The sequence below is a fragment of the Aquarana catesbeiana genome, linkage group LG02 (genome assembly GCF_042186555.1).
Source record: "Aquarana catesbeiana isolate 2022-GZ linkage group LG02, ASM4218655v1, whole genome shotgun sequence".
NCBI lineage: Eukaryota > Metazoa > Chordata > Amphibia > Anura > Ranidae > Aquarana > Aquarana catesbeiana.
The window spans coordinates 467,645,098-467,667,480 of NC_133325.1; the positions used below are offsets into that span (position 1 = coordinate 467,645,098).

Genomic DNA, 22,383 nt, shown 5'->3' on the forward strand with positions numbered 1-22,383 from the left:
CTTTGAAATGTCATTTTGCTGTCAGACTGTTCTAAACATGGGAAACATGCGCCCCCTTTACAGGCATACTATAGACACCCCCAAGGTACAAAATTTAAAGGAATATTACACTTTTATTGTTTCACTTTAAGCATTATTAAAATCACTGCTCCCGAAAAAACGGCCGTTTTTAAAACTTTATTTTGCATTGATCCATGTCCCCCAGGTCCCCAAACACTTTTTATGACAATACCATGCATATAAGCCTTTAAAATTAGCATCAGAAATTTGATTTCTCCCATAGACTTTTAAAGGGTGTTTCGCGGCTTTCGAATTTGCCGCAAACACCCCAAATTGTTCGCCGTTCAGCGAACTGCCGAACAGCCGATGTTCGTGTCGAACATGAGTTCGACTCGAACTCGAAGCTCATCCCTAATGCCACTCAAGGCACATGTGTCAACTTTCCCTGTCTAAGGGCTCACATTAGGTTTGAGCCATGATCAGGCACCACCATTCCTCGCTCCAGCTGTCATGATGTGAACCACCTCTGGGCCTGTACCTGCAGAGCTGCAAGAATCTCTGTTCCGGTGTGGTTCTTGTCCCCTAAACACACCAGCTGTAGCGCTGCATGGCACCTTTTAGCCTGACTCTGGGAATAGCCCTTTGAATGCTTAGGGGGTACCTGATATTCATAGGACAATTCTGCAGAGGAGGGCATGGAGGTGGCAGAGGAGGAAGAGGGGGTACAGCTCATAGGTCTGGTATCACCGCCAGCTGTATGGAGACGTGGGGGCACAACAAGCTGCAGCACCGAGCCCTGTCCTGCAGCGTTACCCAGTGTGCTGTGAACAAAATATATCGTCCCTGCCTATGCTTGCTGGACCACATGTCAGCAGTAAGGTGGATTTTACGGCTGACTGCCTTGCCCAACAATGCCAGAACATTCCCTTACATGTGATGGTAGAGAGATGGAACGGCCTTACGTGAAATAGTAGCGACTGGGAACCTGCCATTGTGGTACAGCACATTGTGCGAATTCACGGAAGGGGGCAGAATCCACCAGGCTGAAAGGCAGAAGTTGGAGAGCCAACTGCTTTGACAAGCTTGCATTTGGACACTGGGCATGTGGGTGGCAGGGACTGTATTTTTGTTTCTGCTGCAGCAGATGGGGCAGAGAAATTTGCTGCTACAGTCTACAGCTCGTGGTGTGCTGCTAGGACCTGGGACATCCTGTGCTATACCATCATCCCTGTCAGTGGAGGCTGCTGAGAGGTAATGTCTCGGTATAGCAGGGGCAGACTGAAGTGGGTAAGGAGGAGGGACAGATTTGTGCCCCTTTTGTGTGGCTTTTAGGTGCTCTTGCCAATGGGCTGAGTGGTTGGACGTTAAATTCCTTGTTAGGCACGTGGTACCCAAATGGTTGGTGTTTCTGCCACGTTTGATGTGCTTGAGACACAGTTTGCAGATAGCAACAGTGCGATCTGCTGCAGATGTGCTGAAAAAGACCCAAACAGCTGAGCTTTGGGGAGTGGGCCGGGAAATAACAGCTGAAGAATATGATAGAATAGGGTGGCTGCTCTCTACTCTTTCTTGATGTCGACCCCCTTGGGGTTGTGCTGCCTCACCTTCAGTTTCCTCCTCTTCTCTATCTGGCACCCAAGTCACATCAGTGACCTCATCATCATCATCATCATCTCCATCTCCATCTCCTCCATCTTCATCATTACCACTGGAGACAACTTGGCAATATGCTGCGGCTTGGGGAACATGAATGCCAATTTGTCTACCAGTGTTCCTCCCTCTCTCTAGGCTCATGTTCCTGTCATCCTCAACCTCAGAACCAACATCTGAATCCAGTAATGGCTGGGCATCATCAAGGAAAAATTGATGATGTGGTCAAATAATTCAGCTGACTCCTGATGTTAGGGCTATGGCAGGAAAAGAGGTGGACAAGGAGGCAGGTTTATCCACTCTGGCAACTTCAGGGGACTGCACACTTGTCTCTGCTTGCGTGACAGAGGATGAGGAGGATGAAGAAGGTGTAGTAAGCCAGTCCACCACCTCCTCTGCATGCTGTGGCTGGATAGCACGGGCAAACTTACTAAACAGAGGAAATGATGCCCTGCCTGAGAAGTGACCACCACGTCCACCTTTGCCTGTGGACACATTTGTTGCGGGCCCCCTTACAGTGCCAAGGGAATGTCTCCCTTTCCTTGCTGTCCTCCCAGACATTATTGGGATGGAGGGGGCGGTGCTTATAAGCAAATGTAAAGAAGAAGTTGAAATCTGTACGTATATGCACTTTAATCAATGTAAAGAGGTGTTTGGTGCACTTTAATTTTAGTACTCAAGCTACACAGATACACTCCACGGAGTCACTATAATATACTGCAATATAATGTGCCAAATATACAGTGATGCACACAACTATATGGCGTTAAACTGGCAGTAACGCACACAGAACTATATGGCGTTAAACTGGCAGTAACGCACACAGAACTATATGGCGTTAAACTGGCAGTAACACGCGCAAAACGATATGGGTGTTAAACTGGCAGTAACACACGCAAAATGATATGGCGTTAAACTAGCAGTAACGCAGCACAGAAGTAAATGGCGTTAAATTGTCAGTAACGCACACAGAACTATATGGTGTTAAACTGGCAGTAATGCATGCAATACAATATGGCGTTAACCTGGCAGTAACGCACGCTAAACAATGGCGTTAAACGCACACATAGAAGTAAATCGCATTAAACTGACAGTAACACACAAAACTATATGGCGTTAAACTGGCAGTAATGCACACAGAACTATATGGCGTTACACTGGCAGTAACTCACGCAAAACGATATGGCGTTAAACTGGCAGTAACACACGCAAAACAATATGGTGTTAAACTGGCAGTAACACACACAAAATGATATGGCATTAAAATGGCAGTAACGCACACAGAAGTAAATGCCATTAAACTGGCAGTAACGCACGCAAAACGATATGGCGTTAAACTGGCAGTAACGCACACAGAAGTAAATGGCATTATACTGGCAGTAACGCAAAAAACTATATGGCGTTAAACTGGCAGTAACGCACACACAGAACTATATGGCGTTAAACTGGCAGTAACGCACACAGAAGTAAATGGCATTAAACTGGCATTAACGTACACAGACGTAAATGGCGTTAAACTGGCAGTAATGCACACAGAACTATATGGCGTTAAACTGGCAGTAACGAACAAAACTATATGGCGTTAAACTGACAGTACGGCACGCAAAACAATATGTCGTTAAACTAGCCGTAATGCTTACAAAAGTATATTGTGTTAAACTGGCAGTAATGCACGCAAAACTATATGGCGTTAAACTAGCAGTAACGCACACAGAAGCAAATGGTGTTAAACTGTCAGTAACGCACACAGAACTATATGGCATTAAACTGGCAGTAATGCATGCAAAACAATATGGCGGTAAACTGGCAGTAACGCACACAGAAGTAAATGGCGTTAACCTGGCAGTAACGAATGCAAAACTATATGGCGTTAAACTGGCAGTAACGCACATAGAACTATATGGCGTTACACTGGCAGTAACTCACACAAAACGATATGGCGTTAAACTGGCAGAAACACACACAAAATGATATGGCGTTAAAATGGCAGTAATGCACACAGAAGTAAATGCCATTAAACTGGCAGTAATGCACACAAAACGATATGGCATTAAACTGGCAGTAACGCACACAGAAGTAAATGGCATTATACTGGCAGTAACGTACAAAACTATATGGCGTTAAACTGGCAGTAACGCACAGAACTATATGGCGTTAAACTGGCATTAACGCACACAGAAGTAAATGGCATTAAACTGGCAGTAATGCACACAGAACTATATGGCGTTAAACTGGCAGTAATGTACGCAAAACGATATGTCGTTAAACTAGCAGTAACGCACACAAAATGATATTGTGTTAAACTAGCAGTAACGCACGCAAAACTATATGGCGTTAAACTGGCAGTAATGCACACAGAAGTAAATGCCATTAAACTGGCAGTAACGCACAAAACTATATGGCGTTAAACTGGCAGTAACGCACACAGAACTATATGGCGTTAAACTGGCAGTAACGCATGCAAAACGATATGGCATTAAACTGGCAGTAACGCACAAAACTATATGGCGTTAAACTGGCAGTAACACGCGCAAAACGATATGGCATTCAACTAGCAGTAACGCAGTACAGTAGTAAATGGCGTTAAATTGGCAGTAACGCACATAGAACTATATGGTGTTAAACTGGCAGTAATGCATGCAATACAATATGGTGTTAACCTGGCAGTAACACATGCAAAACGATGGCGTTAAACGCACACATAGAAGTAAATCGCATTAAACTGACAGTAACACACAAAACTATATGGCGTTAAACTGGCAATAATGCACACAGAACTATATGGCGTTACACTGGCAGTAACTTACGCAAAACGATATGGCGTTAAACTGGCAGTAACGCACGCAAAACAATATGGTGTTAAACTGGCAGTAACACACACAAAATGATATGGCATTAACCTCCCTGGCGGTATCCCCGAGTCTGGCTCGGGTTGGATTTTTTATACCAAAAGCGGTATCCCCGAGCCAGACTCGGGCTTGCATCGCAGGATCCAGGAAGAGCATACTTACCTTGTCCCCTGGATCCTGCGATGTCTCCCCGCTGTGATCGGCGAGCCGCTGTGTCTCGCTCGATTCACAGTGCCGAGCTCCGTTCCCTGCGAGCGTTGCGACACACGGGGACAGAGTTCGGCGGTAAATTCAAAAGTGAAACACACAGTATAGATACAGCATACTGTAATCTTACAGATTACAGTACTGTATCAAATAATTACACATCCCCTTTGTCCCTAGTGGTCTGCCCAGTGTCCTGCATGCAGTTTTATATATATAAAACTGTTCTTTCTGCCAGGAAACTGGAGATTGTCCATAGCAACCAAAACTGTCTCTTTACATCAAAAGTGATTTTAGAGCAGCTAGAAAAAAGCGATAATAAATTAGAATCACTTGCAGAATTGAGCGATAGTGATTTGTGGGGAGATCCGTCATCAAACACTAAAAGTAACGAAAGCTAAAATTCTGCAACTGAGCAAATTTCAGTGTTTTTGATTTGATTACATTATTATATAATTTTTATTATTATTATATTATTATTTGTTATAATTATTTATAGTTATTTATTATATTATAATTTTTTATTTCGTTTTTCAAACTTTATCATACCCGGGATGTCTACTAGACTCTTGTTTGATCAGATTTAAGTGAACTATTCCTAAGAATTACAGGCCTACAACATAAAACGCCAAATTTCTGTGCAAAATAATTGTACCGCTTTCAGCACCTAAAATCAGAAATAATCATACCGCCAGGGAGGTTAAACTGGCAGTAACGCACGCAAAACGATATGGCGTTAAACTGGCAGTAACGCACACAGAAGTAAATGGCATTATACTGGCAGTAACGAAAAAAACTATATGGCGTTAAACTGGCAGTAACGCACACACAGAACTATATGGCATTAAACTGGCAGTAACGCACACAGAAGTAAATGGCATTAAACTGGCATTAACGTACACAGACGTAAATGGCGTTAAACTGGCAGTAACGCACACAGAACTATATGGCGTTAAACTGGCAGTAACGAACAAAACTATATGGCGTTAAACTGGCAGTAACGCACACAGAACTATATGGCGTTAAACTGGCAGTAACGCATGCAAAACGATATGGCATTAAACTGGTAGTAAAAAAAGGATATGGAGTTAACTTGGCAGTAACGCACACAGAAGTAAATGGCGTTAAACTGGCATTAACGCACACAGAGGTAAATGGCGTTAAACTGGCGGTAACGCAATCAAATAGACGGTGTTTAACGGTCACTACACTGACGCTATCTGAACTGTTCCTAATCTAGCTATACACTAATGTCAAGATTACTGACACGGTCTAATTACACTACAGTGGAACTATCTGAGCTGTCCCTACTCTAGCTGCACACTATGCAAAGCTGAATGTTGGTCCTCCTCACTGCACTCACACTATCCCTAGATTGACACTAAACAAATATACTACACTGACAATTGAAGAAAAATAGCACAGTATAGCACACTAACTAACTGAGAGCACTGAACAGAGCCCTGTTCTATCTTTCTCCATGCCAAAATCACACTGAAAATGGCTGCCATTTTCACTTATGCTCGGGCCAAACCGTTTGCCCATCCCTAATCAGCGGTGTCCTCCCAGAAGTAGGTATTGGTGCTGTAGCTGTCATTCGGTTGGCAAGTGGTTAATTTGCAGAGATTTCCATTTTGGCTACGGGACAGGAAGTGAAGGGAAATCTCCCCTTATTGGGACACAGATGGCGGCTGACAACTGACAGCAGTTGTGAACCTCGCTCAGCTGTCATTGTGCTTCGGCTGGGGTCTAATGTGTTTCTGTTCCTTTTAAGCCGGGTACACATTTGTTTTTTTTTCGTTCAGCCCCGCGGGTTGAACATAAAAAAACTGTCAGCTTCGTATGTACCAACCATGCAAGGTTAGTCCAGCGATCTCCCATGCTGAGCTGTTGTGTTCTGACAGGGGAACGCCCCCCCCCCCCCAGAACACTCCGATCAGCGCTCTCTGCTCTCTCTAAAAGCGCTGATTGGGAGTTGGTAGGATACTGGTTTTCCAGCATGCATGTCTGACAGAAGCCAGAAGAATGTCCAGCTTCTGTTGGACAGACTGACGTACACACAGGCAGAATGTCGACCGATTCTTTGAACTGGCAAATGTCTCCCGACATTCTGCCCATGTGTACGGGGCATTAGGAGGGGTGGGCTCCCTCCACCTGCCTTTAATTTATCCGGTGCTATAAGTGCTCCAATTTGGAGACTCTCAAAGAGATAGAATTAGGACCATAGTATACAGAGGAGCTATGGCAAAGTACTGTGGCTTTCACATATATTTGAAAATGTGTGCAACTAAACTCTCAAAACAATTTGGCTAGCTGGTAAGTGTGCGGGGTAATTTTCTGTTGTTTAAACATCAATGTATTACTTCAATACAGGTATCAAAACAAAATTGTGGTCAATGTGATTGTGATTGGTATTCTTTAGGCTTTGTATAGTTTCTATTTTTTGTCATGGTGTGTGTTGTTTTTATTGTATATCTGAAAATACCTTCATTTTTTCAGAGCCCTGTACTGCAATACCTATACTTTTTGACCAAAATCCCCATTGCTATGTCACCACTGAGCAACAACAGTCTATTTCTGGAGTATGCCAAGAACCCCTTGCTGGACTTTCATGAAAAAGGCTTGGTGGTCTCATTGTCTACAGATGATCCTATGCAGTTCCACTATACCAAGGTAAACTCAAGTTACAGTGTTTTTGGTGTATTTCTCTTTAGTAGTGTTTATTACGTTTTTGTAAAATGAAAGGACCATCAAAAAATCTGTAACTTTACAAGAGTGTATGAATACATTCCTAATATGTCACAACATACAGCAACAGTATAATTTTTCAAAAAAAGGAGACTTCGGTATTGATCATTAAAAATCAGCCCTTGAGATCCATTTTATGATCTTTTCCTAGAATGAGAAGGTGCCATCTGTCTGCTGCAGGTAAGTGGAAGCATTTTGTTATTCTGTATCGGTGCGCTACCAAAATTATTAATCAGGTGCAAAACATGATGACCATACAGAAGATTAAAGTGAAAGTTTAGCCAAAACCTAACGCTAAATCTCTCGGCCACATTTTAAAACTAATTTATCTAATCTTGTAAAAAAAAAAAAAATGCTATACATACCGTTTCTGTCGCCAGCGGATGCTGTTTGCAGGAGTAAATCAAAAAACGGCTGTGAAATGCCTGGGAAGTGACGTCAGCCATAGAGTTACTATGGGGCTTCCGTTGTCAGCTGCCTCTACTGCACACTAGCACACACTGAAGCAAGAGCTGACAGCTCAATGTGGGACTGGACCAGAGTGTCTGCAGAACAGGTAAGTATAAGCGATTTCTTCTTTGCAGGGCTAGATAAAATAGGTTTAGAATGTGACTGAGAGTAGGTTTAGCATTAGGTTTTGGCTGATCTTCCACTTTAAGATCAATAAACAATCTTTCATACATATATTGACCGGACCAATCCATGATTAATATAAAGTCCACAAACGTGCTTGGTCCTTATAAATCCTGATGGATTTATTGAACAGATACCCAGCATACAAGTGTGTTCCAGTGATTCCTCCACCTCAAATAGTCAGCCTCTTACCAGATCAATTGGTCTCCATACAGAGATCAATAGGTGCTTTTGTACAGTATTTGCCTTTAAATACTTTGCATCCAGGCCATTTCTGACACTTCGCTCCTACATGTCAAAAATCATCATTTCTTTGCTATAAAATTACATAGAACCCCCAAACATTATATATGTTTTTTTAGCAGAGACCCTAGAGAATACAATGGCAGTCATTGCAACTTTTTATCTTGCACGGTATTTGCGCAGCAATTTTTCAAACGCTTTTTTTTTTAAAAAAAACAGTTTCATGCTTTAAAAAAAACAAAACAGCAAAGTTAGCCAAATTTTTTTGCATTGTGTGAAAGATGAAGTTACGCCAAGTAAATAGATACCTAACATGTCACGCTTCAAAATTGCACACGCTCGTGGAATGGCGCCAAACTTTGGTACTTAAAAATCCCCATAGGCGACTCTTTAAAATTTTTTACTGGTTACATGTTTTGAGTTACAGAGGAGGTCTAGGGCCAAAATTATTGCTCTCGCTCTAACGTTCGCGGCGATACCTCACATGTGTGGTTTGAACACCGTTTTCATATGTGGGCTGGACTTACGTATGCGTTCGCTTCTGCGTGTGAGCTCACGGGTACAGGGGCGCTTTAAAAAATTTTTTTTTTTTTTTTATTGTTAATTTTACTTAAAAATTTTTATTTTTACACTTTAAAAAAAATTTTTTTTTTTTGATCACTTTTATTCCTATTACAAGGAACGCAAACATCTCTTGTAATAGGAATATGATACGATCAGTCCTCTTTACAGTGAGATATGGGGTCAATAAGACCCCACATCTCACCTCTAGGCTGGGAAGCCTAAAATAAAAAAAAAAAATAAAACGATCGCCGCTTCACAGCCGAAGCGGCGCAGTTTTTTTGAATGCAGAGGCCGGGCGTGACGTCATAACATCGTGCCCGGCCTCCGAACGATCATAGAGACTCCGGCGACCATCTGGTCCACTGGAAATCTCTATGGTGAACATCCGGCGCTGGCGGATCCGCTGTCCGACTCACCGATCGCTGAGGTGAGTCGGTAGTAGCACCGGAGGGCGGCGGGAGGGGGGGACGTCCCCTCCCGCCGCCCGTAAGAACGATCAAGCGGTGGAACAGCTGCTATGATCGTTCTTATGGTGTATGGAATCGCCGGCTGAAAATGTCGGTATCTGAATGATGTCTGTAGCCTCAGACATCATTCAGATATAAGCCCTGAAAGTCGAGGACGTCATATGACGTCCTCCGGATGGCAAGCGGTTAAGCAACACTGGCTATGTAGTAATCAGCCTTCCGACCTCCAGCAGCCACAATATACCAGATAAGAAGTAAACAGCAGACACGATATACCAAATTAAAAGTACACCACAAGTTGAGCTCTCAGTAATCCTCCAAAGAGAAGCCAAAAGGAGCCGCAATAGTGTTATACTATAAAGTTACTTTTATTTAAAAACAGATACTTACAAAATTGTAGGAACAAGAGTGCACAGAAAAACAAACGCCGAGGCAAAATGGAAGAAGCGGAGATGAATAAAGGTTCGCCTCTTCCATTCATAGATCACTGTACTACACTTCAAGGGGCTGGCTACATGTTTATGGGCCCTTGGGCATTTGTGAACATAGCCAAGAACTTCAAAGGGCTCCTGAATTTACATAAACATGTTATCTCTGTTCCAGCTTCCAGCAGTTTATATTATGTATGAACAAAGATGGCACTCTAAAGGCATGGCCAGGGCCATTGATAAGGCAGTACAGCCAGTCTTCCTGTACTGGGCCTGGGCCCCATCAGTTCAAAAGGGCACCCCTGCAGCGATGCCGGGTTCTCCCCCTCTCCCTACCTACAGGGGATTGGTTCTAGTATCTTCACCCCTTTCCACCACTCTGATCACCCCCAACCCCCTGCTGTTTGGGCCAAACTGTGAGCCCCCCTTTCACCTGCTGTCCCCTCTCCCTGGCAGTGCTGCCGGATTCCCTCCTCTCCACTCCGCTTCCTCCTGTCAGCAGCTGCTGAGGGCACAAATGGGGGTCATTTCAGGATGTTTTAGTAAATATGTCATATTTACCAGCCTCTTTTTTTTCCTGAAAGAACATAGTGAGGGATCGGTACCAATTGCTCCTGTGTCCATTTATCACTGTGTAATATGCTTCAGTTTGTGAATGAACAGGCAGCCTCTGAGTGCTTCCTATTCATTCATCTGTGCAGCTGAGGTTGCGGAGAAAGGGATGGAGCAATGTATGTCCTTATTCCCTTTCTCTGTCTCAAAAGTGAGACATCATGGGTCTGTTTAGACTCCTGATATTCCACCAACCCCCACCCCCAAGTGGGCAATTAAAAAATGTAAAAAAAAAAAAAAAATACAAAAAAAAAAGTAAAAAAAAAAAAAAAAAAAAAAATGAAGGGCTCTCTGAAAAATGATTAGCATTTGGATTGCTCTTTAGAGAGCATTTGACAGGCAGTGAGCGTGTGGGCGCTTCCAAAGCAGCACTATTCACTTGAATTGGTCGTTGACGGGGGTATATTTTCTGCCATGGCTGAAAAGCTTAGGAATGTGGCTGTGACATGTGTACACTCCTATCCACTGCCTCTATTCCTAAAGTGGATAGCCCGGTTGGTGGGCGGTAAAAGTGCAGCTCAGCCATGGGGTTTTTACTTCCCCCCAGCCTCACGTGAGCCCTAAGGACTCATTACACAGGTACTTTGGCAAATGAGTAGATTGTTCATGCGGCTGGAGCTGCCTGTTACTCTAAGGGGAAGCAGCGGCTGTACAAACACAGTCGCCGGTCCTAATTTGACAAGTGTGCAAGTGTGGGTGAGTGGCTCTGAATGCACACTGTCTGTGTACAGGATCATACATCTGCACAGACAGTGTATTTTTACCGAAAATATAATTTGCCAGCAGCCCTGGGCATGGCAGAAAGAGTAGCACAGTTAATTGTGTGAAACGCTTCAACCTTTATTACCAGCTGATGTATCTGCGATGTGTGTCATGCACTTTTAATATCACTCAATAAATGGACTTCCATTATGTTGGTGTGCAGCCATTTTCTTCATTATGGCAGGAAGAGTACTCGGACCTACAGTATGTGAGAGGTAATAAATACCTCAAAGTGTTATGCCGTGTACACACGGGCGGACTTTTCGACCGGACTGGTCCGACGGACTTTCGGACAGACTTTCGACGGACTTTTGACTGACTTCCGACGAACTTTTGAACGAATGGACTTGCCTACACACGATCACACCAAAGTCTGAAGGATTCGTACGTGATGACGTACGACCGGACTAAAATAAGGAAGTTGATAGCCGGTAGCCAATAGCTGCCCTAGCGTGGGTTTTCGTCCATTGGACTAGCATACAGACGAACGGAGTTTTCGACAGGACTCGAGTCCGTCCGACAAATTTGAAACATGTTCCTAATCTAAATCCGTCAGATTTTCGACCGAAAAAGTCCGCTGCAGGTCCGATGGAGCCCACACACGGTCGGATTGTCCGTCGGACCAGTCCGGTCGAAAAGTCCGCCCGTGTGTACACGGTATTACACTTTTACATTGTATCCGTTCACTTAACATAAAAATATACAGTATATCTCAAGCTACACCCATCCTAACCCTGAACAGAGATCGATAGAATGTCAAATTATATGTACACCCTAAATCTGCCTATCTGACTTGATTAGCCACCCAATAGCCAACTGAAGAAGCACATGTTGCAGACTGACAACCCTGTTGCTACTTGCAAGGCAGTGGCTTAGTATTGTCAGTCTGCAACATGAAGTGTTGCTTTTACTGGTACGTACCTCCCAACTTTTTGAGATGGGAATGTGGGACACTTATTAACAAAAGTATGTAGGCCTAGGACACACCCCTTGCCATACCCCCTTAAAGGAGATATACACACAAAAAAAGTTTGGTTAACCACTTGCCGACCAGCCGCCGCAGTTGTACTGCGGCAGAATGGCACGGCTGGGCAAAACGACATTATGTAATGTTGCTTTGCCCTGTGGCCACTAGGGGGCGCACACGCGCCCCCCACTCGCCCCCTGAGCCGATGTGAGTGCCCGGCGGTCACTATCCCCGCCGAGCTCCGTGATCGCCGCTAACACACAGAGAACCAGGATCTGTGTGTGTAAGAACTGTGTGAGGGGAGAACAGACAGATTGTCTGTTCATACAGAGTATGAACAGCGATCTGTCATCTCCCTTACACATTCCCATCCCCCCTTCAGTTAGAACACACATTAGGGAACACATTAACCCCTTGATCACCCCCTAGTGTTAACCCCTTCCCTGCCAGTGACATTTTTACAGTAATCAATGCATTTTTATAGCACTGATCGCTGTATTAATGCCAATGGTCCCAAAAATGTGTCAAAATTTTCCGACGTGTTCGCCATAATGTCACAGTCCCGATAAAAATCGCAGATCGCCGCCATTACTAGTAAAAAATAATAACAATTTTGTTTGGGTGCAATTGTCGGTTAAAGCGACGCAGTGCCGAATTGCAAAAAGTGCTCTGGTCAGGAAGGGGGTAAAATCTTCCGGGGTTGAAGTGGTTAAACCCATGTGTGGTTTTTTTACTAATATTATTCCTTTATACTGGCTTTTGAAATTTACAAAAGCAACAGTTTAGACATTGGATGAAAGGTTTAGCACTGGAAAACACTTTTTGATGATAAATGGTGCATATTATGTACAAATATATAGATCAGACCAAAATGAGGGACAAATGAGGAGGAAAGAGGGACAGAGGGACATTGCTCCAAATTAGGGAAAGTCCCTTGAAATCAGGGACCGTTGGGAGCTATGCTGGTAGAATCTCTAGGTAAGAAACTTTGTAATAGATTTACAAAAATTATGTCTTAAAGTGGAGTTCCGCCGAAAATAAATAAAATTAAAAGTCAGCAGCTACAAATACTGCTGCTGCTGACTTTTAAAATAAGGACACTTACTTGTCCAGGGCTTCCGCGATGTCCTCACCCGAAGCCATACGTATCTCGGCTCTGGGTGGAGGCGGTGGCATCTTCGGTAAGGGAATCAGGAATTGAAGCCTCGTGGCTTCACAGCCTGGTTCCCTACTGCGCACGCACGAGTCCCGCTGCACATCCTGACTGGTCCCTGCTGTCTTCTGGGATCTCTATGTCTCCCAGAAGACAGCAAGGGGCGGAGGAGGGGCCGAACATGGCGTAGATCACCGAAGATCACCGCATATCTATCACTGGAAGTGGGAGCAAATACCTGTATTAGACAGGTATCTGCTCCCCCCTCTCCCTGAAAGGTGCCAAATGTGACACCAGAGGGGGGGAGGAACCGGATAAGCGGAAGTTCAATTTTTAAGAAAGTTATAGAGAAAGAAAAAATGCCAAACATACTAACAACTGATTTTGTGTTGAATTATACTTTAAAGCAGAAATTTACTTACACATTCATTCAATGGAAGTACAGCAGGAGGGGTTATCACAACTGCAGACTGTCCTAAACAGAAGTCAAAGTGCTGTTCATTCACCCTGCTCTCCTCTTGCCTATTCACAGAATACTTTGTATCCTGTGAATAGGTTTACAGGATACAACGCGTTCTCTATATAAACAAGGGGAGTGAAGGGGCAGAAAAACGACAATGCGGCTTTACAGCATAAGAGCCACAGCAATCCCACTTTAATTTTTACACCAGACTAATGTGCTTATGTACAATTAACCCGAGCCAAAACAAAATATGAACATAGTTTGTTTCGGTCTACAGGAGCCCCTTATGGAGGAATATGCTATTGCTGCCCAAGTCTTCAAGCTTAGCACCTGTGATATGTGTGAGATAGCCAAGAACAGTGTGTTGCAGTGTGGTATGTCTCATGAGGTAAGTGCATTTTTCTCTAAATCTGCCATACCCAAACCTTTTCATATTGTGAACAACATTTGACCATAAAATGAGTCACACTGGTTATGAACGTTAGCTTTCAAGAAGACTTTCAAAGTTGACCACTTACCATTTGATATCCTTTGTAAAAGCTCTGCCTTGTGACATGTGATTATTGTAATACATACTCTAGAATGGTATAAGAGGAGATAATCTTATGTTTTTGGAAAAATAAAGAGCTTTTAGACCTCTTCCCCTGTACCCCGTATAGCCTACAGTTCTCTGCTGAATGTAGTAAAAGGTGGTCACATGGGGCCAGAAGAGAAAGCAAAATAAAGAAACCTCTATAATTACGATAGAGCATATTGGGCCTAGTGCTGTTCCCTCTAACCCTGCTTTCCTAGGAACTTGCCATTATAGTAAACACAGCCTGTCACTTTCTGTAAAAAAAAGACTTCCTAAAAAATTGGTAAAATCTTTTGTTTCGCATGGGCAATTAATGCTCTTTGTATATTCCATGAAATAAAAAGTTAACTTTCTTTACTCAAACGTCTTTTCATTTTATTTACTCTAACCTTGTAGGTCTGTATATGTACCAATTAAGTGAAATCTATACATGAAGTTCAACTTTTATTACAGTTTTAAGAGTTAAGCCGGCCATAGATGGATCAAAATTCAGCGGGGTTTAGCAGGGACCGGCTGGATTTCAATCCATCTATGAGCAGGCTGATTGTACAGAAGTGGATCTCTCAATCGACTTCTGTACATCCAGCCTGTTGGAAAATTTTTGCTCGATCAGTGCTGATGAGTGTATTCAAAACCTCCCCGCTATCAGAATGCAATAGCACGATGGGAGAGATTCCAGGTGGATGGGGGAATCAATTCATTTTTTCCATTCAACCCTGCTGGCTGAATGAAAGAAATTGAGTCCTGTATGGCCTGCCTTACAGTATAAGCATATATGATTTTCTGGTGGTAAGTGCTGGATTTTTTTTTTTTTTACCTTCCCAATGGTTCTAATAGACAATGAGGCTGATTTACCAAAGGATTTGAGAATGTTCACACAATCAATTGTGTGAATATTGACATGAATTATCTAATCATGTACGGCTGATGAAACGAGTAAACAGGGATTTTCTTTTCACATGCTTGGATAATCATTTTATCCAGTACTCAAAAAAGTAGTATTATACCCTCAGACTCCTTTCACACTGTGCCGCCACCGGCGTCATCGGTAAAGCTATTTTTAGCTTCGCTTTACCGTCGTTTTAGAGGTGCTGTTAAAACCGCCCCGCTAGCGGCCGAAAAGGGTTTAAATCCGCCCGCAAAACGGCGCCAGATTGGCGTTTTGCCGGCAGTATCACATCGCTGCCCCATGGATTTCAATGGGGAGCAGCAGTGGAGGAGCGGTGAGTTCACCGCTCCTTCACCGCTCCAAAGAAGCTGCTGGCAGTACTTTTTCTGATGCCCTGCCAGCGCACTGATCCAGTGTGAAAGCCCTCGGGCTTTCAAACTAGAGTGAATGGAGCAGCTATTTTAGGGCGGTTTGCAGGTGCTATTTTTAACGCTATAGTGCCTGCAAAACACTACAGTGTGAAAGGGGTCTCAGTGTCTTTTTTGTAGCTTAAAGGAGAAGTACAACCAAAGCTGGGTCACAGGAGTTCAGTTCCAGGCTCAGGAAAAATTGCGACCCTATGGTCGGGATCTGCCCTCATGCCTGGACAGGTACCCCACTCAGCCTCTCAGCAAGCTGCTGAGAGGCTGAGCTGTCCACTTCCCGCCCCCTCTACAGCCCAGCTCTCCAGTGAGCGTGGAGGGGGTGGTGCAGAGCAGACATTGGTGATTGACAGTCATCAGCTCTCTGCTCAGGGAGCTCTGAGAATCGAGCAATCGGTGGTGTTTGATCGCTCGGTTCTCAGACTTAGAGCCGGCAGGGGACAGATGCTGCATCCACCTAGGTAAGTATGATTCCAAAAAAAATAAAAAATCCCGTACTTCTCTTTTAACACATTGAGCACAATAAAATAAACATTCCTCAGTAAACTATCTGTTAAAACTCTTACTCCAGCGCTTGAAGTTTACAACTTTCAGTACTGCTGGATCCTGCTCCCTCAGTGCAGCTTCCCTGGACTTCAGGTTTACAGGAAAGAGTTAGTGGACAGAGCAGTCTTAAGTCAGTCTGTTAGCTTGGAGAAGGGAGGATGAGTGCCTTGCCATCCTAGGCTATGGTGCTGTGTGTCTCTGTTGATGCACACAGTGTAGGGAGACACTACTCTAGTGCCTGAATCCAAGGGTGGCTCCGTGGGAAGCTGCAAGAGAAAGCCATTCTGAAACAGGAACCCAGGAACAGCAGTCATGGTAGCATCTTAAACAGTAACATAGACAAGGATTACAAAATAAAGAAGCCGCATACCCAGGAAGTGATTAAATTTACTGCTGAAAGTGTTTAAAAAAAGACAGAGAGTTTAATATAACTTTAAGTAAATCAGCCTCATTGTTTCCAAAAATTTTTACTGTTACCTGGCAGTGTAGCTGCACTATAATAAAATAAGGTCTGAACTGGGTATGCTAGTTATTGCTTGAGAAATACTGAACCATCAAAGATTAAAAGGCACCTAGTTGGTATTGGTGCCCGTAGACAAGCGTCTAGTGTACTATATGGATAATCCGACTCAACAATATAACTATAATGCCCCGTACACACGGTCGGACATTGATCGGACATTCCGACAACAAAATCCATGGATTTTTTCCGATGGATGTTGGCTCAAACTTGTCTTGCATACACACGGTCACACAAAGTTGTCAGAAAATCCGATCGTTCTAAACGCGGTGACGTAAAACACGTACGTCGGGACTATAAATGGGGCAGTAGCCAATAGCTTTCGTCTCTTAATTTGTTCTGAGCATGCGTGGCACTTTGTGCGTCGGATTTGTGTACACACGATCGGAATTTACGACAACGGATTTTGTTGTCGGAAAATTTTATAGCAAGCTCTCAAACTTTGTGTGTCGGAAATTCCAATGGAAAATGTGTGATGGAGCCTACACACGGTCGGAATTTCCGACAACAAGGTCCTATCACACATTTTCCGTCGGAAAATCCAACTGTGTGTACAGGGCATAAGATATGTCCAGTGTCTAATTTTTCTTTGGAATAGTATAACAGACTAGTATAGTCAATTTTATTATGTGCAATATTATTATATTTCATGTATTTTATTTCTCTAGGAAAAGGTACGTTTCTTGGGTAAAGACTATCACAAGGAAGGACCTCAAGGAAATGATATCCGCAAGACCAATGTAGCTCAGATAAGGATGGCCTACAGATACGAAACCTGGTGCTATGAGCTCAATTTAATCCTCCAAGCTCTAAAAACAGCAGAATAATGAACTTTGTTGCCTTCTTGACCCATTGCTGAGGACATTTCAACCACATGCAGAGAAATACCCTTGTTGTATAGTTCATGTCTTTAAGGAATACATGATTTGTGAGTTTGAAACAAAATGGAAATGGAACAGTAGCTTTACTAGTCCTAGCATTTCACCGGACTCTCTATAATAATACTGATTTTGTATTAAAGTGTTACTAAACCCACAACAGTAAAATCTGTCTGTATATGCAGAATAGTATGCTTGTTATATGTTATGTGGCACTTAAAGGGTTAATTTTCTGCATTGTGTAAAAGGGCTGTTTGATCCTGTATGCACAGATCTTCCCCCTCCTGCAGGGTCTCTCTTGGCGCGGCCAGATAGGACACAGTCAGGGTAGTAAAGCTGTACATGCTCAGTTTGGTCTCTATTGCTGGAGAGAATAGTTCCTTGTTGAGCTGAGCTTTTCAGGTCACATGATATTGACATCACACATTTGGGTGTGTATACAGATCCTAAATGACAGCCCAGTCCCGCTCTCCTCCTTTATGCCTAGTAACTAAAAAAGAACACAGTGGATGGGATGTCACATCTTGACTGATGGATGATCCACCTCCCATAACAGCATGAGGACACAGGCTGTAGTGGAAATCTCCTCCTACCTGAACACTCAGCACTCGGGCAAACCCTGCAGTTTATCACTTGACCGTGGTATACAGATCAGCCAAAAAGAGATATAGTGGCAGTATTTTAATGTAAAAAGAAGATTTATAAGCTGTGGGCACTCGAGTGGGGTGGATTAATTATTTTCATGTTACTGGGTTTAGTAACACTTTAAGTCTATCGAACATTTTACATATCATGTTTAATCATGTCATTTATTACACTTTTTTTTCCTCTAATTTTAACAGCTGCATCCCACAGACAGAAAATAATGCTAACTGCTACAGTTGTATTGTGTGTAGATTTTACTATGCATTGTGTATAGTTTTAATACTACTTCCATCCTGTATGATGACACCTCCCATCCAACAAATACCTACAACTCGTAAACCTATAGTAAAGAAAAAAAAAAAAATCATGCAGAAGTGTGCTGCAATCACAACTGCAGGGCAAATTTAAAAAATGTACAGTGCTGTATACTTTTGGGTTTGGAAACAATGCAGATGTAAGTATGTACTGTTTTGTACAATGGAAATTGCTCTGTATAATGAAAGGGACAATGGTGTCTCTTGATAGTCTGTACAGTACTGTATTTTAGGACACCCAACAAGACAGACATTGAAGGTTGTATAGACAGAGGATATATCACTGTGCTGCTTTCTTAAGGGGGTAATTCACCTTTTCCAAAAACAGCCTATGCAGATAAGGGGCATTGCAGGTCATAGGTGATTTGATTTTTTTCCTGCAACACGTGGGATCGCGAGTCTATTCCCCATCAACACAGTTAGTATTGATGGGGGAATCCCTCCTGCAGCGCTATTGTGTTCTGCCGTTGGCAGTAATAACATGTAGAAAATCCAACAGGCTGGTTGTACCCAACTGGATCAATTGAATGACAGCCAGCCCATAGCTGGATCGAATCTCCGACTGTCCCTGCTGAACTGGCTGAGATTCAATTAATCTATGGCTGGCTTAAATGAGGCCCAGCTATTACTGTTCACCTTCACCATCACAGAGGTGAGGTCTCAGACACTCAGCTCAGAGCTACTGCATCAGGGGAGTGAAAACGCTTGTGAGGAGGTTTGAATCAGAGAAACCACATGGCTCCTGTGATGGCTATGATGAACAGTTATAGTTAGGCCTTGCTAAGCAACATCCTAGCAACCTCCTTGGAGTTCATGAGGCTTCATGAGGTATGTACAGTAAATGGCCCATACCTATAGCAAGGGCATTATTCGATTTTAGTCAAAGCAAAGTCAAAACAAAGGATTGTTTTCATCTAAACATGTCCTTCATCTGAATTGGCAGTTTTTTTCTGTAAAGGTCAACTAACCCTTTAAGTGCAATTGCACAATTTGCATTATTTTGAATGAGATAACGTAGTTGAAACATAGTGATTGGGTCAACTGTGTGCTTGGTAAAGTGTACTTTTATGTAAACAGGCATCAGAATGGTAATTCAGACACACAGAGTTACTAACATATCTCCAGTTATGTCTTAAACCTTCCTCTCCAGAGGCTCTAAGTCCCTTAAACTTCCTTTAAGAGGTCACTGTTTAGCTCTTCCTCATCCTGAGCCTCATTAACAGTGATGTCACTCACTCAGATTTGCGTTAAAAACAGCATTGTTGCTTCACAGTGCTGAGTTCTTGGGTTGCTTCCAATCAAGGATAGTATCTGCAGTGCTTTGTGTGTTCGCTTTAGTTTGCATTGGCTTTGTTCACAATCTAAAACATACTTGTGGGTTGGTTGACATTTACCACCGTATGTCCATGTGTATGATAGTGGAAGGAAAATTTGCTTTAAATAGGAAAAGCAGTGATATTCTCAGAAAAGTGCTGTGCAAACTATATATGTTATATAAATTAAATGAGAGAAATAAATCATGTATGTGTGTATTTATGAGAGAAATTGGATGTACTCAGGGAAATTCTTTATGTATTCTGTATGTATGCCTAATGTTATACTGATAAATTGGTTTTATTTATTTTTATAGTTTGCTAACCTTATACAGCTTCCTAAATCTGAGATTATTACAATAGCATTAAAGAATTACTGAAATTCTGTATACAAATACAGAAAAGGCTCCGCTCATCAAAATAAATATGACTATACAGTCCTCAAATGGCACCTTTACTCCCACTGCACTGCGCTCACCTGGACATGGCAGTGTTCTGAGCAGAAACCAAACCAGGCACCACCTTTGTATTGTGCATGGGGTGCCCTAATAAATCAATGGAAAGACCATCTCCTAAACAAGGTTCTATACATGCACAGCACAATAGAATAGTTGTGTGATGAAGACGGTGGTCCAAAATTATTGAATCTTTATTACAGACAGTTTTATTCAGCATAAAGGTTAAAGGAAAATGTCCTACTATTGCACTGTATGCCAGACAGGAGACTGCACCTTAGAATCCCATGGGGAACCTTATATATTGTTTGTAGCACAGACAGCAATCAACAGAAGAGTCTGTGATAGCAGGTGATTGGAACAAGGCTTTGGAACCACTAAATGTGGCACAGTGCAAAGTAAAACCCCCACCCCTTGACCCCCCATTCCATGAAGAATGACCTTTTTTTCTTTAATTATTCCTACAGTAAAAGAAATTTGTGGTGCAGTCAATTACTTAGTCAAAGTGTTTATTATACAGTGAAAATAACCAAAGCTTGAAGGAGTATTGAATTTTTGATGCAAGAAAAAACATAAACCCTATGTTTGGTAGGATCACATTTCATATTTGATTTGTAAAAACGAAATAACCTTTGTGATCCAATTATAACATGCCGTTGATGTTCTCAGCAATAAATATCATATGTAAAGACTCGAGTGTCCTTCCTTTTTTTCTATACACCCTCCTATTTCCTTCCACATGACTGCACCCTGCCTCTATATATGGAATCTGCTAAAGCAGTATAGGATGCAGGGTCAAGAAACACGCAGCTAACAGGCACTGAAATTACACAGCAAACAAGGCTATTTAAGGGTCACATTTCTGAAATGCGACAAAGGAAAAGAAATAAGTTCATTTCTATTGACAGGTTTGCTTGTACTAAAATGTGAGCAATATGAGTAAGTGTCTAGACTTAGATGGTTTTGCAATAACAGTAATAAAAATTCTGCAGGTGATGATTTTGTAATGTGCAGAGCAATCAGACAGCAGAACATAAGGTCTCAAACATTATTATTATTTCAGGTACTTATATAGCGCCGTCAATTTATGCAGCACTTTACATATACATTGTACATTCACATCAGTCCCTACCCTCAAGGAGCTTACAATCTAAGGTCCCTAACTCACATTTATATATTAGGGACAATTTAGACAGAAGCCAATTAACCTAAAAGCATGTCTTTGGAGTGTGGGAGGAAACCCACGCAGGCACAGGGAGAACATGCAAATTCCAGGCAGGTAGTGTTGTGGTTGGGATTTGAACCAGCAACCCTTTTTACTGCTAGGCGAGAGTGCTACCCACTACACTGTGCCACCCAACATAAATAAATTCAGGTCTCAGGAAAGTCAGGAAAATTAGTTTTCATCTATTTCAAATATGTGAAATTAATTGCGCTGAGCCTCTAGTTCGGTGGTAGCCAACTAAAATTATAGGGGACTTCAAGTGTGATCCCCAACACCCCAGAGGGCTGCACAATAGTGACGTATTTTCACACCCTAATGCCCCATACACACGATCGGACATTGATCGGACATTCCGACAACAAAATCCTAGGATTTTTTCCGACGGATGTTGGCTCAAACTTGTTTTGCGTACACATGGTCGCACAAAGTTGTCGGAATTTCCGATCGCCAACAACGCGGTGACGTCAAGCACGTACGACAAGACTAGAAAAAGCCATTTCAGAACCAAGCGCGGCACCCTTTGGGCTCCTTTTGCTAATCTCGTGTTAGTAAAAGTTTAGTGAGAGACGATTCGCGCTTTTTCAGACTCGTGGCTTTCAGATCGTTTTCTGCGGTTCAGTTTGTGCTTGTGGGTTTGTATCTGCTCTTCAGTGCGTGCAAGCAAGTTCCACTTCACAGGCCTTGCTGTTCTTCAGTGCGTTCTGTTACTTCGTTCTGAGCAGCCGACCGTTTTCTAGCCATGTTGCGTATACGTACTCCTCGTAGAGTTCGTGCTGTGCGGGGGCTTGGTGTTGGGGTCCTGACCTTGACACAAGTCCAGTCCATGAACAGGGTGGGGAGGAGTTCATGGACCAAGAAT

General features: G+C 42.8%; 1 protein-coding gene across 2 annotated transcripts in view; it reads left to right on the forward strand.

Annotated features, from left to right (window-relative positions):
* Positions 1 to 20,965, forward strand: part of AMPD1 (adenosine monophosphate deaminase 1) — a 178,427-nt gene extending 157,462 nt beyond the window's left edge. For both annotated transcript variants that reach the window (XM_073615697.1, XM_073615698.1), the window contains 3 exons: positions 7,203 to 7,376; positions 14,021 to 14,131; positions 17,363 to 20,965. In XM_073615697.1, coding sequence (XP_073471798.1) covers positions 7,203 to 7,376; positions 14,021 to 14,131; positions 17,363 to 17,521 — 444 coding nt within the window. In that variant the 3' untranslated portion in view covers positions 17,522 to 20,965. The remainder of the gene's footprint in view (positions 1 to 7,202; positions 7,377 to 14,020; positions 14,132 to 17,362) is intronic.
* The last annotated feature ends 1,418 nt before the right edge of the window (positions 20,966 to 22,383 follow it).